The 13013-nt window shown below is 34.0% G+C and overlaps 2 protein-coding genes across 2 annotated transcripts; both read left to right on the top strand.

The window, feature by feature from the left end:
• Positions 1-6512: 6512 nt before the first annotated feature.
• LOC132615683 (uncharacterized) lies at positions 6513-8757 on the top strand. Its single transcript, XM_060330298.1, has 5 exons — positions 6513-6652; positions 6845-6958; positions 7354-7433; positions 8007-8131; positions 8452-8757. Exons 1-5 carry the CDS (start codon positions 6600-6602, stop codon positions 8521-8523), a joined length of 444 nt encoding a protein of 147 aa, XP_060186281.1. The 5' UTR covers positions 6513-6599; the 3' UTR covers positions 8524-8757.
• A 2446-nt stretch (positions 8758-11203) lies between these two features.
• Positions 11204-12427, top strand: LOC132614977 (ethylene-responsive transcription factor ERF106-like). The gene is made up of 2 exons (XM_060329534.1): positions 11204-11889; positions 11964-12427. Exons 1-2 carry the CDS (start codon positions 11249-11251, stop codon positions 11965-11967), a joined length of 645 nt encoding a protein of 214 aa, XP_060185517.1. The 5' UTR covers positions 11204-11248; the 3' UTR covers positions 11968-12427.
• Positions 12428-13013: the final 586 nt, after the last annotated feature.

The following is a 13013-nucleotide window of genomic DNA, read 5'->3' as shown; positions in this document are numbered from 1 at the left end:
GTAGAGGCACTGACGTTATTATTGGACAAATTACTTCTTTAATTTTCTTCTCATTCTGGGTCATAACGCTCATTAATATCAAATGATTCTAAATAGAACTAATAACTAGATCATGTCAATCTGTGGAGACACCTTTTGTTATTATTGGACAATTTCTCTTTTAGTTTTCTCTTCTTCTTCATCATACGCTACAAAAAATAGGTAATTTGCGGAGGATGAAAGTTGCAATTCGCGGAGGTTTTAGCCTCCTTTAGCAAATAGCGGAGGTTAAAACCTCCGCGAATTGCAACTTTCATCCTCCGCAAATTATCCATTTTGTGATGATAACGCATGTTAATATTAAATGGTGCTAAATAAAATCTATAACTGGATCGTGACAATTTATGCAGGCACCGTTTGTTATTGTTTGATAGAATTCTCCTTTAATGTTTTTCTTAGTCTTGGTCATAACGCCCACTAATATAAAATGGTTCTAAATAAAACTGAATCATGTCAATATGTGAAGGCACCATTTGTTATAATTTGATAATTTTTTCTTTTAGTTTTCCTTTTATTCTTGGTTACAACGTCCATTAATATCAAATGGTTCTAAACAAATTTATAACTGGAGCATGTCAATATGTGAAGGCACCGCTTGTTATTATAGGACCGCTTTCTTCTTTAATTTTTTTCTCATTCTTGGTCATAACGCCCATTAATATCAAATGGTTCTAAAACAGGATCATGTCAACATGTGGAGACGCCTTTGTTAATATTGGACAAATGTTTCTTTTAGTTTTCTTCTCGCTCTTAGTCATAACGTCCATTAATGTCAAATGTTTCTATATAAAATCTTTCGCATCTGAGGTTATCCTCAGTTGTAGGGGGAAATAAGTTACGGCCCTGTGGCCGCGAAGCAACCTCGCCGCCGTATCGTAGGCTCGCACAACTTCTAAAGGTGTATCAAAAGTCCCGAGCCAGGCACGTATCATCTGGCCAGGATCTCTGATTTCAGGCGCGTACCTCCCCATGGCCTTTTCCTCACACCCCTATAATGCACCTCATCTGGGCGAATCGTCACTGTCACCATTGCGTTGCCACTTTCCATCTGCGCCATCTGAAAAAGGGAAGGAATTTAGCTTAGTATTTATAAACCACACAAATCCTTTGCTTTTTCAGATGGCACAGAAGGAAAGTGGCAGTGACAATTCGCGCAGTTGAGGTGCATTATAAGGGTGTGAGGAAGAAGCCATGGGGGAGGTACATGTTTGAGATATGAGGTCCTGGCCAAAGGACACGTGTCTGGCTCGGGGCTTTTGATACACCTGTAAAAGCTGCTCGAGCCTATGATATAGCGTCAAGGTTGTTTCGCGGCCACAGGACGGTAACTAATTTCTTCCCTACAACTGAGGATAACCTCAGAAATGCGAAAGATTTTCTGGATAAGCTTAATCCTAATATCTAGTAGTAATAACAATTCCATTAAGATCAGCGCTATAGGATCGTCTTCCAGATCTGGCGGCAGTGCGGTGAGGTCTCCATTGCCAGATAAGAATCCTCGGTTTCGTCGTTTTCTAACGTTTAATCTAGGTTCTGTCCCGCCGCAGACAACGAGTTATAAATTCTAGTTTGAGGCTTTGACGAGAGCTGGAGTGATACTTCGGGACGGCAACGACGAGCGGGGCATAGAAGGCGACCAAAAATAGAAAAGACAGCGGAGGATTCTGGAAAAAAAAAATAGCAAAAGAGAGATTTTTTAAAAATTCCAGCTGGTTTCACGTATCGATTTGTCATATTTGACATGTCACCGCGTGTGAAAATCACACATTTTGTTATTATTGGACAAGTTTCTCCTCTAGTTTCTTCTTGTTCTTGGTCAGAATGCTCATTAATATTGTGTCTATTCATGGAGGCACCCTTTGTTATTATTGGACACATTTCTCCTTTAATTTTCTTTTTGTTCTTGATCATAACACCCATCAATATTGTGTCTCTTTGGAGGCACCCTTTATTATTATTGGGTACATTTCTCTTTTAGTTTTCTTTTGTTCTTGGTCATAATGCTCATTTTGGACAAGTCAAAAGAGAAATTCCAAATCCTTACACAAATGAGACTAAGCACACCTGATTAGTGATAAATACTGACTGATTAGGAAAATATTAAATTAGCTTCAATCAGCTATATATTAGTCGTAGAGAGTTAGCGTACACTGTTTCTCAATAAACGAGACTCCATCCAAGCCTTCTTTCGGGGAGGTTTTCTGCTCTATGAACATGCCGTCACTGAATAATCACTATCAAATTTCTGTCTTCGATCCGAAAGAACGGAGGGTCAACCCAAATCCTGTTGCTGAACTTGTCTATGTTAAGTACAAAAATTCATTAAAAATCTTTGCTCACCAATACATAAGATAGCGATAGCACATCAAAATTATTCATTTAGATATGAGAAACCCGTATGATAGAGTTGAATGAATACATGTATATCGCATCATGAAAAAAATAGGTTTCAATGGTACCTTCGTTGATTGGATATTCTAATTAAAATGAGTTTCCTTTTTTTCGTTCAACAAAAATGGAAAAAATAGTTGGGACTGTAAAGCGATCAAGGGAATTGGTAGGGAGATTTACTTTTGCCACATTCATTTTTATTTGTGCAAATAAATTATTAGCTCTACTAAAAAATTTCAAAGACGATGAAAATTTGATGTGGACCAAGGTTAGCACAAACCAGTCAACTTGTAACTCCTTTAATGTTTGCAAATGTTTTACACAAAAACGCTAGTGAAATAAAAGGATTTTGGAGACCTATGCAAGATGCTCTAATTTTAATTTTAATGAGGTTTATGTTTTTTAGTTATAATAGTCAAGAATATAAAACGATGAATTGGTATTTTGTTTAGTGTAATTTAGCACATGTAATTAAGGAAGCTTTTTATGATTACCTATTGTTATATATCGAACAAAGAGAAGAATATGTTACGTTTTATCGAGAACAAAGTGGAGCAATTAGATGCTGAAATGGAAGTTTATGAGTATTAATTATTAGCTAGGAGAGAAATTCTCTTGAAATCAATTTTAGCTTTTATCCATGATATGATTTATCGTATTTCAAGTACCTGATATATTTTTTTATAAATATTACATGCTTAAATAGGCAATCTTAGTGAGAACATCAAAAAAGCAGAGCGCAATATACTTTGAACGAATATGGGATAAATAGTGTAAGTCTAAATCTATATTGACATTAATTTTCGTGATCTAAGGGGTTTTAATATGATTTTGTTAGCAAATTAATCGACATGATGTATTATAACCCAAACAAACTAAGCACAATTTAAGTAAAGTTACGGTTCCTTCGTGAAAGTGAAAGGGAGCACCTTATCACAACAAGACAAGTTCAGTTGACAGAGTACCATTGCTTGTCTGCCAACTGCCAAAAAAATGAATACTTCCTAAATGTTTCATTATGTCAACAAAATGTCACAAATATCGTCCCGGTATTGGAGAAGCATCTTATGGGGATGAAACTTACTTAGGAATGACCTTCTTTTGAAATTATTAATGAAATATTTGTCCATGTATGGGATGATTCATGATGATCAAACTGATTACTTTTTTCTCATATACTGCATAATGTAAAAATCGTACAATTGCAAGTGTGTAAAATCTAATGAATCTTTGAAATCATAAATGGAACTTGCAAATTCTTAATGCTTTATTTGGCCTGTTTGATGTCCATCCACTCCACACTTATATCATTCTTGATTATTGTTTTGAATCTTAGAACTTGGTAAATATTTAGTTGCACCAGATATTTATATTAAATCATGCAAATTAATTTTTGCAGTTAAATTAGCATAAACTATAAAGTGAGAATATGAATATATATATATATATATATATATATATATATATATATATATATATGGCCAGGTGATAAGTACGTGTATGAAAGACGCATATCTTGCATTTATTGATTTGATGTAAACATTACAATCTAATAAGTTTTTATCCTAGATTGACGTTTTTTTTTTTTTTTTAAGTTGATGGTAAAATCAAGTATTATATCGAAAAATGCTTGGGATGAAAAAACAATTCAAGAGATCAAGCCCAATCAAGATTGTCATTGGTACCTTAAAGCTTTTTGGAATGGGCTACAGATTATAAAAATAAAAAAAAAATACTTGTAATAACCCAATTTTTAAATAAGGGTTTAGTTGGTAATTTTAGCTAAAAGAAATTTAAAAGAAAAGAGAAAGGGAAAAGAAGCAATTTAGTTAAAGGAAAAGGAAAAAAAAGAAAAAGAAAAGGGGGGGGGGGGGGGGGGGGGCTTTAAAATTCTGATGGCTAAGCCATCAGACGTGAATCACTAAATTGCTGAAAGAAAAAAAAAAAAGGGGAAACGTGCCAACAGAAGGAGAAAAAAAAATCAGTGGGACAAAGAAAAAGAAAGGAAAAGAGAGCATAAAAACAAGAACTTTCATCTCAAATCATCAAGGTAATGACTCTAATCTTTTATTTAAGTTTATTACATAATTATGGGTGAATCTTTATGGTGAAAACATGGGGATATTTTGAGGAATTGAGAAAGTTTAGCTTTAGGGTTCTTCAACCAAAATCATTGATTTGAAAGGGCAAATAGTGTCGGATTTTAGACTTCTATATATCGTTGGAATCCTCTCGTTAAGGCCTTTCCGAAAACATAAGTCTTGTCGGGTTTTGAACACATTGACCAGAGGGCGTTTTCGTCCTTTAAAATTTGACTTTAACCGTTTAAGCCTCTAAAAATATAGAACTGGTTTACCCTAAGGGTTTTAACCATTCTAAATCTGTTTTTGTGTAGTTTGAGGCAATCCGGAGACTCGAGGACGCAGTTTTGATTTATTGGGAAGTGTGCTTGAATTGTGAATTTGAGATAAGTGAGACTTTAAGCTTTGGGTACTTGCTTTTCAAAACCCGTTTTAAAAATATGTTTTGTCTGCCTGGTCCATGTGTTGGGGCGAGCGTGTGCTTGGCAGAATCGGTGGTCCTTAAGGCCAACCGCATATACTTTATTTTCAAATAATCCAAAACTCTCTTTATAAATTATTTTGTGATGTGATATAGCTGTGAGCCATGATATTGGGCCATTGTGTATGCTTCCCTTAGAATTGTGTATGCTTCTTAATTATATTGGGGCATTGTGTATGCTTCCCTTAGCATTGTGTATGCTTCTTGATGATATTGGGGCATTGTGTATGCTTCCCTTAGCATTGTGTATGCTTCCAGACATATTTGACACATTGTGTATGTTGCCGTGGATTCATAGTGTTGACTAATTCTTTAACTGCCACTTATGACGGTTCGTAATGTAAATTGTGTTGAGATATATAATATATCTGATAAACAGTGGTTTGGACCTTGGTTGCTATTATATAATGATATATTCATGTGCATAATATTTTTGTGCTTGTTGTGTGTTTGTATTTTCTAACACTTGTTCCAGGGGTATTTGAAGTGGTGGGTCGAGGATCTTACTGGGTTATATTTATGTATAACTCACTCCTTACCTGCATGTCCATGCAGATACCGTCGTTGAGAACGAGGCTGGTAATTGAAGACTTCGTGAGTGGATTCTGTTGCTGAGATGAGCCACCGCATTGTTCGTGGAGGCAGTCATTTCAGCTTTATCTAGTTTATTTCTAGTTATTTCTTTTATTTTGGGTTTACATGCCCGACACTCAAACTCATGTAACTCTGTTAGATGCTCCATGGTCTTAGCGTGGGATGTGGGCTAGAGATTCTTTTTATCTTAGCATTGGTTGGTTTTCATAAATCGATTATGGATTTGGTTGGCGACTATTTCGCATTTTTACATTAATAACGTTGTTAGACCTGCACTTATTTTCTTTTAGTGCTTTTGTAAATGATTAAGAATATGATATATGATTCGCCTGGCGGGTGGTGTTTGCTGGGTGCCAATCACGTCTAGCGGGTATTCTGGGACGTGATAATACTAAAGTACTTTCTGAAAATATATCTGATTAATGCGCTACCTATTAAAATGCGTTTGCTAAAAGAATTCAACGTGGTGCATGGATGACAACATTTATGGTATATGTGGTTTTAAGTTTCAAACAATCGAGCATATATTTTTTTGGTGTCCTAGATTCGATCTTATATGAAGCTAAGTCCAATTAGGTGCCAGTGCTTAATGAAGTAGTATATGATTTTTGGGAGTGGTTTTGACATATTGCAGAATAATTGTTCTTTTTTTTTTGGAGTGTAGATATTTGTCATCGTTTGTAACTATTGTGGCACATTTGAAAAAGCTCAAAATATAGCATTTAACCATAGTTAACTGACAAATATATATATAAACAAAAACATGCATTTTATATACTCATAGCATGTAAATGTATTTTATCGGGAGTCCCTCACCAAGGCAATACATTCTTTCCTACTCTTTTGCTGATGACTTGGTCTAATTCTTTTAATTTAAAAGCTACTGATCCGAAATAAAAGATTGAATAAAAAGTTACACGACAATACCAAGGGCTTCACATTTTTTCACTTGATTATGTCACTAATGATTCTCTAGAGACAATAAGACGTGAGTGATTATCACAAGAAAAACCATGTTGCTTGCTGTATTGATCGCCAATTCTGAGGGCAATATACTTGTAGAACGGTAATTATTTTTGTGCTAGACCTATCCATGCTCTCTTTTTCTCCCTTGTGAATACAGGGAAAAACTTTATTACGTGTTCTCACGCAATTAACAATAATTGCGTCAGCCTTCTTTTTGTTTCACAAAAAAAAATTCTCAAAATTGGTGGATCCAACATTAAGTCCCAACTTCATATCCTTTTTTGCCTTGCAGTTTCAATGGAGTCCCAACCGAGGAAAGTCTACAATGGCGATCTTTCTTAGTTAGGTTGGGAGCAGAAAATCTCAGAGGAGTAAAAAATGAGGAGCTCCTTGTAGCTTGTCACAAGTATGTATATTTTGAATAGTTTTCATTTCTGCCTAAGTTTATGATGTGATTTAATAGATTGTTGGCGTATTGATTTGCTTGTACACTAGATGCTATTTAATATGTTTTTAACAATATCAATATTCTAGCAATATAATAAGGTAAGGATATTTGGGAACATTCTTCCATCCTTAACTAGAGATCTCAGGTTTCAGGTTTGAGCATGAAAAAATCCTGACATAAAGCACTTCTTTCTTTGACGAATCTTATGCAACACAAAATCCGGATTAGTCGGTATTTCAAAGTGAATATCGGACGCCTAGTAAAAAAATTAGGAAGATTTGCAACAAACATTCTTATGTTTCCGCCCTTTAATTTTACATAACTTATGTTTTAATATTTTACTTCTTCTCCAGATCAGTTTATGTGGTATACACAATATTAGGAGGTGTCAGCATTTATGTGGTTGGCAAAGAAGAATACGATGAACTTGTTTGTAAGTCTGTATAGGCGGAATACATATTTCCTTAAAACCTTTCAGTAAATTTCATTAAATAGACACTCGGACTGCGTTATGTTCTAATTGAGCACCTGAACACATGATAAAGCGTTCATTAGACACTTTCAATTCAAATTTTGTAATCTTTTTGCTCATATATCCAAGAGCATATTACGTAGATAAGTTAACCATATAAAACATATCACCTCCTTGGATTATAATACATCATTCTCAATTGGAACGACCTGAGATTTTACCACATTTTGAGGCTAATGTGTATAATTAAATGAGATGATCTATTTTAAGTGGTTAACTCATCTATGTAATGGGCGCTTCAGAACCAATGCAATTTTTTTAAAAAAAAAAAAATTGAGTCGGAAGGGTCTAATAAAAACACTTTAACACGTGTTCAGATGTTCAATCGAAGATGCCGTAGTTTGGTTGTCTAAATAAAATTTACGGGTTTTTCGATGTATTTTCTGGTCTATATAGTGTGCTTTGTACTAATAATTTGTTGTATTAATGAAATGTTGACGTGATTATCAATTAATATTGTGGTTTCTTTTGAAGTAACAGAAGTAATATGTGCTATTACTTCAATTGTGAGGGATGCCTGTGGAAAGCCTCCAAGCGAACGTCTTTTCCTAGACAAGTATGGAAAAATTTGCTTGTGTTTAGATGAAATTGTTTCGAAGGTAAATTTTCACATAATCATATATACTGTGAAATAATATAGCACGAAATATGTAGATATTGGTTAATTTCTTTATTATATTGACATATCTCTAAACTCAAGTTTACACAGAAAACGAAAAAAAAAATCATGATAAATCTTGTACAAAACTTTATTCCATGATACTGCTAACTCTTCAATTATATATTTCCTCACTCCAATAGACAATAACAAGACTACCTATTCTGGAAAGTGGAAAGCATAAAAGACCGTGGAACGTATTATTCCATTTATTATGTGCTAATGTTTACCATTTAATATGTTTCCTTTTGTACTTTGAAGGGATTGCTTGAAAATACAGAGAAAGACAGAATCAAAAGACTTGTGAGATTAAAACCACCATCAGAATTTTGAGGGACTAATACCCTAGCATGCATGATTTGATGATCACATTTACTATTTGCATAAGGCAACACTTGAAATTTTAGTTATTCAGTTTTTAGATTGATTTTTTTCTATTACGGTACAAGTTTTAGCATCAGTTCGTTTTGAAATCTTGTATCTTTTGACGTTTTAATCATTATATACTCGTCGTTTGCAGTACCATAAAAATTCTAAACATATTTTTTTTGTATAATTTGATTATCTTTTATCTAATGACAACATACACACGCAAAGTGCCTAAATATGTTTTTGTGTGAATCATGCTCGATATTAGAGTGACTTGGCATATAAGATTCCCTATTTTTAATTTTGTCTAGCAATATTATTTATAATATAGATCTAGGCATAATGCGTAAATACTTACCCGCACTTGGTATTTGTTTGAAATTAAACAATTTAATCTTTTCAGTTAAAATTTAAGTTGAGTATATATCACTTAATCATGGTTAAGTAATAAATATGTGTATGAACAAACACTTAACTTTTATTAATGATTTGATGTAAACACGAGTAAATTTTATCAAAATGTAAATAATATATTCGGTCAAAACAACTATTTGAACATAAAGCAAACGGTAGTGGCATCAACAACAATGAATTTTGTCAGTTCGATAAATGTCTCGTTTTAGGATTAGGAGTACCTTTTACACGAACGAAATAAGAATTTTCTTCAAGAATAATCCTTTTATGTTTAATGCCTAATTTTGAGTTTGGTCACCTTTCAAAAAAATTATCATAAATTCTTACATAATTTACATTGAGCTCTTTGCTTATTTGGATTTCGAATCATAAAGTACTCTCGTATCATATTAGCTTTTTTAGTCAAAATGTGTTGGTTATTACTTAATACTTACCATTAGGGATACTTTACTACTAAATGCTAGATCTAAATGATTTTCAAGTTGTACTTTTGAGGGACAAAATATTGCCTAATGTCATTTTATTAAGTGGGCAATCATATCTTGGGTATCATAACATTTCACATCACGACCTCTTAAGAAAAGAATAGAAGAACAAGAGTATGCCGCAACTACAATAAATGTAACATACCAAATGTATTGTCCCAAATTTTAAAAATTGAACGGAAATAGAAGTGTAAAAACATGATCGCAAATTTCAACCGTCGTTGAATTATTTGAATGTTCTTTGTACTCGTTGATGTGGAATTTTATTATGTGTCTCGGACAATAGTATAAATATCTGAGACACTTTAATTATTTAATAAGTGTGCCTTGATCCACTCTTGTTTATTTAATGAAAATGAAAGAAAGTACTTAAAAGTTGTCAACAAAACTTAGTAATTAAGTATGTCAGTAAGACAATAACCAAATAGACATCTCTAATTGATAAAGATGAATCTTATGGATATTTAGATCCAGCAATTCTCTCGGTTGAATTATAATTGTCGATAAAATAACCAAATCAAAAAATTACAAATATATTTAGGGCTGGTCTGATATTGAATCAGAATTCGGGTTAGGGTTTGGAATTGAAGTGAAATTGGGAGTAGAATCAGGGTTTGAATTGGGCAAGTGAATGGTGAATTGAAGAGGATTGTTACTAGTAATATAAGGTAAAGATTGAGGATTATTATTATCTGAAGGATCCATGAATGTTTTCTCACTTTTTTTTTTGCAACTGTTACAGTACTGAGAAGAGGGGATGATGAAGAAAAAGAGCTTTGGTTTTGAGTAGGTGATCTAATATAAAATGGTTCTAAATAAAATTATACTCTGTCAATTTGTGGAGGCACTTTTATTATTATTGGATAAATTTCTCTTTTAGTTTTCTTGTTCTTCTTGGTCATAACGCCATTAATATCAAGTGATTCCAAATAAACTCATAACTATATCGTGTCAATCTGTGGAGGCACCCTTTGTTATTACTGGATAAATTTCTTCTTTAGTTTTCATATTTTTTTTTTTGTCATAACACCCATTAATATTGTAGAGGCACCTATGTTAGTATTGGAAAAATTACTTCTTTAATATTCTTCTCATTTTTGGTCATAGCGCCCATTAATATCAAATGATTCTAAATAGAACTTATAACTAGATCATGTTAATTTGTGGAGGCACCTATGTTATTATTGGACGAATTTCTCCTTTAGTTTTCTTTTCGTTCTTCATCATAACACATGTTAATATTAAATGGTGTTAAATAAACTCTATAACTGGATCGCGTCAATCTTTGGAGGCACCGTTTGTTATTATTTGACCGGTTTTCTCCTTTAGTTCTCTTCTTAGTCTTGGTCATAATGCCCATTAATATCAAACGGTTCTAAATTAAACTTGTAACTGAATCATGTTAAACTGTCAATATGTGAAAGCACCATTTGTTAAAATTTGATAATTTTTTCTTTTAGTTTTCTTTTTATTGTTGGTCGTAACGCCTATTAATATCAAATGGTTCTAAATAAAATTTGTAACTGGATCATGTCAATATGTGGAGGCACCGTTAGTTATTATTGGACTGCTTTCTTCTCGTTCTTGATCATAACGTCCATTAATATCAAATGGTTCTAAACCATATCATGTCAATATGTGGAGACACCTTTATTATTATTGGACAAATTTCTCTTTTAGTTTTCTTCTCGCTCTTGGTCATAACGCCCATTAATATCAAATGTTTATAAATAAAACCTTTCGCATTTGTGAGGTTATTCTCAGTTGTAGGGGAAATAAGTTACGGCCCTATGGCCGCGAAGCAACCTCGCCGTCGTATCGTAGGCTCAAGCAGCTTCCATGTATGTATCAAAAGTCCCGAGCCAGACACGTATCCTCTGGCCAAGATCTTTGATCTCAGTCGCGTACCTCCCCCATGGGCTCTTCCTCACACCTCCTATAATGCACCTCATTTGGGCGAATCGCCACCGTCACAGTTGCGTCGCCTCTTTCCTTCTGCGTTATCTAAAAAGTGGAAGGAATTTAGTTTGGTATTTATAAATCACACAAATCCTTCCCTCTTTCAGATGGCGCAGAAGCAAAGTAGCGATGCGGCGATGACCGTGGCAATTTTTCCAGATGAAGTGCATTATAGAGTTGTGAGGAAGAGGCCACAGGGGAGTTACGCAGCTGAGATCAAAGATCCTGGCCAGAAGACATGTGTATGGCTCGGGATTTTTGATACATCTCTGAAAGCTGCTCGGGCCTCCGATATGGCGGCGAGGCTGTTTTGCTCCCTCATGACTGTAACTAATTTCTCCCCTACAACTGAGGATAACCTCAGAAATGCGAAAGATTTTATGGAAAAGCTTAATCCTAAGAATTCTAGTAATAATAACAATTTCAATCAGAGCGGCGCTATAGGATCGTCTTCCAGATCTAGCGCGGTGCGGTGAGTCTCTATTGCTAGATAAAAGTCCTCGATTTCGTCGCTTTTCACCATTTAATCCAGGTTCTGCCCTGCAGCTGACAACGCATGATAAATTCTATTTTGAGGCTTTGACAAGAGCTGGAGTCATACTTTGAGACGGCGGTGACGAGTGAGGGATAGACGACGACCAAGAATAGAAAAGACAGCGAAGGATTCTGAAAAAAAAAATAGCAAAAGAGAGATTTTCTTTTTTAAAATTTCATCTGGTGCCGCGTATCGATTTATCATGTTTGTCATGTCACAACGTGTGAAAATCACACATTTTATTTTGTTGATAGATTTTCTGTTAGAGGCTGAATAGGCACATTGACTTGAGTTAAGGCGTTCAATGGGAAAAACTCTTAGCATGAGTGTCTAAATGAAAAATTTAGACAAATTTAAGGGGCGACATATGTACTCAGCCTAAAACATATAACTAGATCATGTCAATTTGTAGAGGCACCTTTTGTTGTTATTAGACAAATTTTTCCTCTAGTTTTTGTCTATTTCTTGGTCACAACGCCCATTGATATCAAATGGTTCTATATAAAGCTTATAACTAGATCACGTCAATATGTGGGGACACCTATATTATTATTGGAAAAATATCTCCTTGTTATAAAACTATATACTTGGAAATAAACAAGAGAAGCAAACTAATAACTTTGTAGAAATGGGGGAGAGATTGTATTTCACTTCTTGTTGATATCTTCACTCAAATTGAGAACTTAACCATCTATTTATAGAGATGGTAAATCTCTTGATGAAGTCATCAATGACAACACCAAGAGTTAAAATCAAACTTGTGTTGCTTCATTTTCTTCATTTCATACATGCCACTAAATGTACATGTACCTATTCTTATTTAGGACATGTGGAAAACCTAAGCTATATGGATATTCATATATATATAATATGCCTCGTTAAAACCTTACTAGAAAAAAAAAACCAGTGGGAAAAATTCTAGTGAAGGAAAAAGAGTACATATTTCTAATAATATACATTTTGGTTGCCTCATTAAAAACCTTAACAAGAAAAACCCAGTGGGACAAAACCTTGTATGGAAAAAAGAGTACAACATGTATTAGCTCCCCCTGATGAGAACT

This window comes from Lycium barbarum, chromosome 10, assembly GCF_019175385.1.
Source record: "Lycium barbarum isolate Lr01 chromosome 10, ASM1917538v2, whole genome shotgun sequence".
In the NCBI taxonomy this organism is placed as follows: Eukaryota; Viridiplantae; Streptophyta; class Magnoliopsida; order Solanales; family Solanaceae; genus Lycium; species Lycium barbarum.
Note: the sequence above shows the minus strand (reverse complement) of the source record. Positions and strands in the feature narration are given on the sequence as shown.

Coding starts and splice junctions, on each gene's coding strand:
- LOC132614977 (XM_060329534.1), top strand. CDS start 11,249: ATGGCCGCGAAGCAACCTCGCCGTCGTATCGTAGGCTCAAGCAGCTTC.
- LOC132615683 (XM_060330298.1), top strand. CDS start 6,600: ATGTTGCTTGCTGTATTGATCGCCAATTCTGAGGGCAATATACTTGTA. Junction 6,959..7,353: donor CTCCTTGTAGCTTGTCACAA/GTATGTATATTT, acceptor CTTCTTCTCCAG/ATCAGTTTATGTGGTATACA. Junction 7,434..8,006: donor AGAATACGATGAACTTGTTT/GTAAGTCTGTAT, acceptor TTTCTTTTGAAG/TAACAGAAGTAATATGTGCT.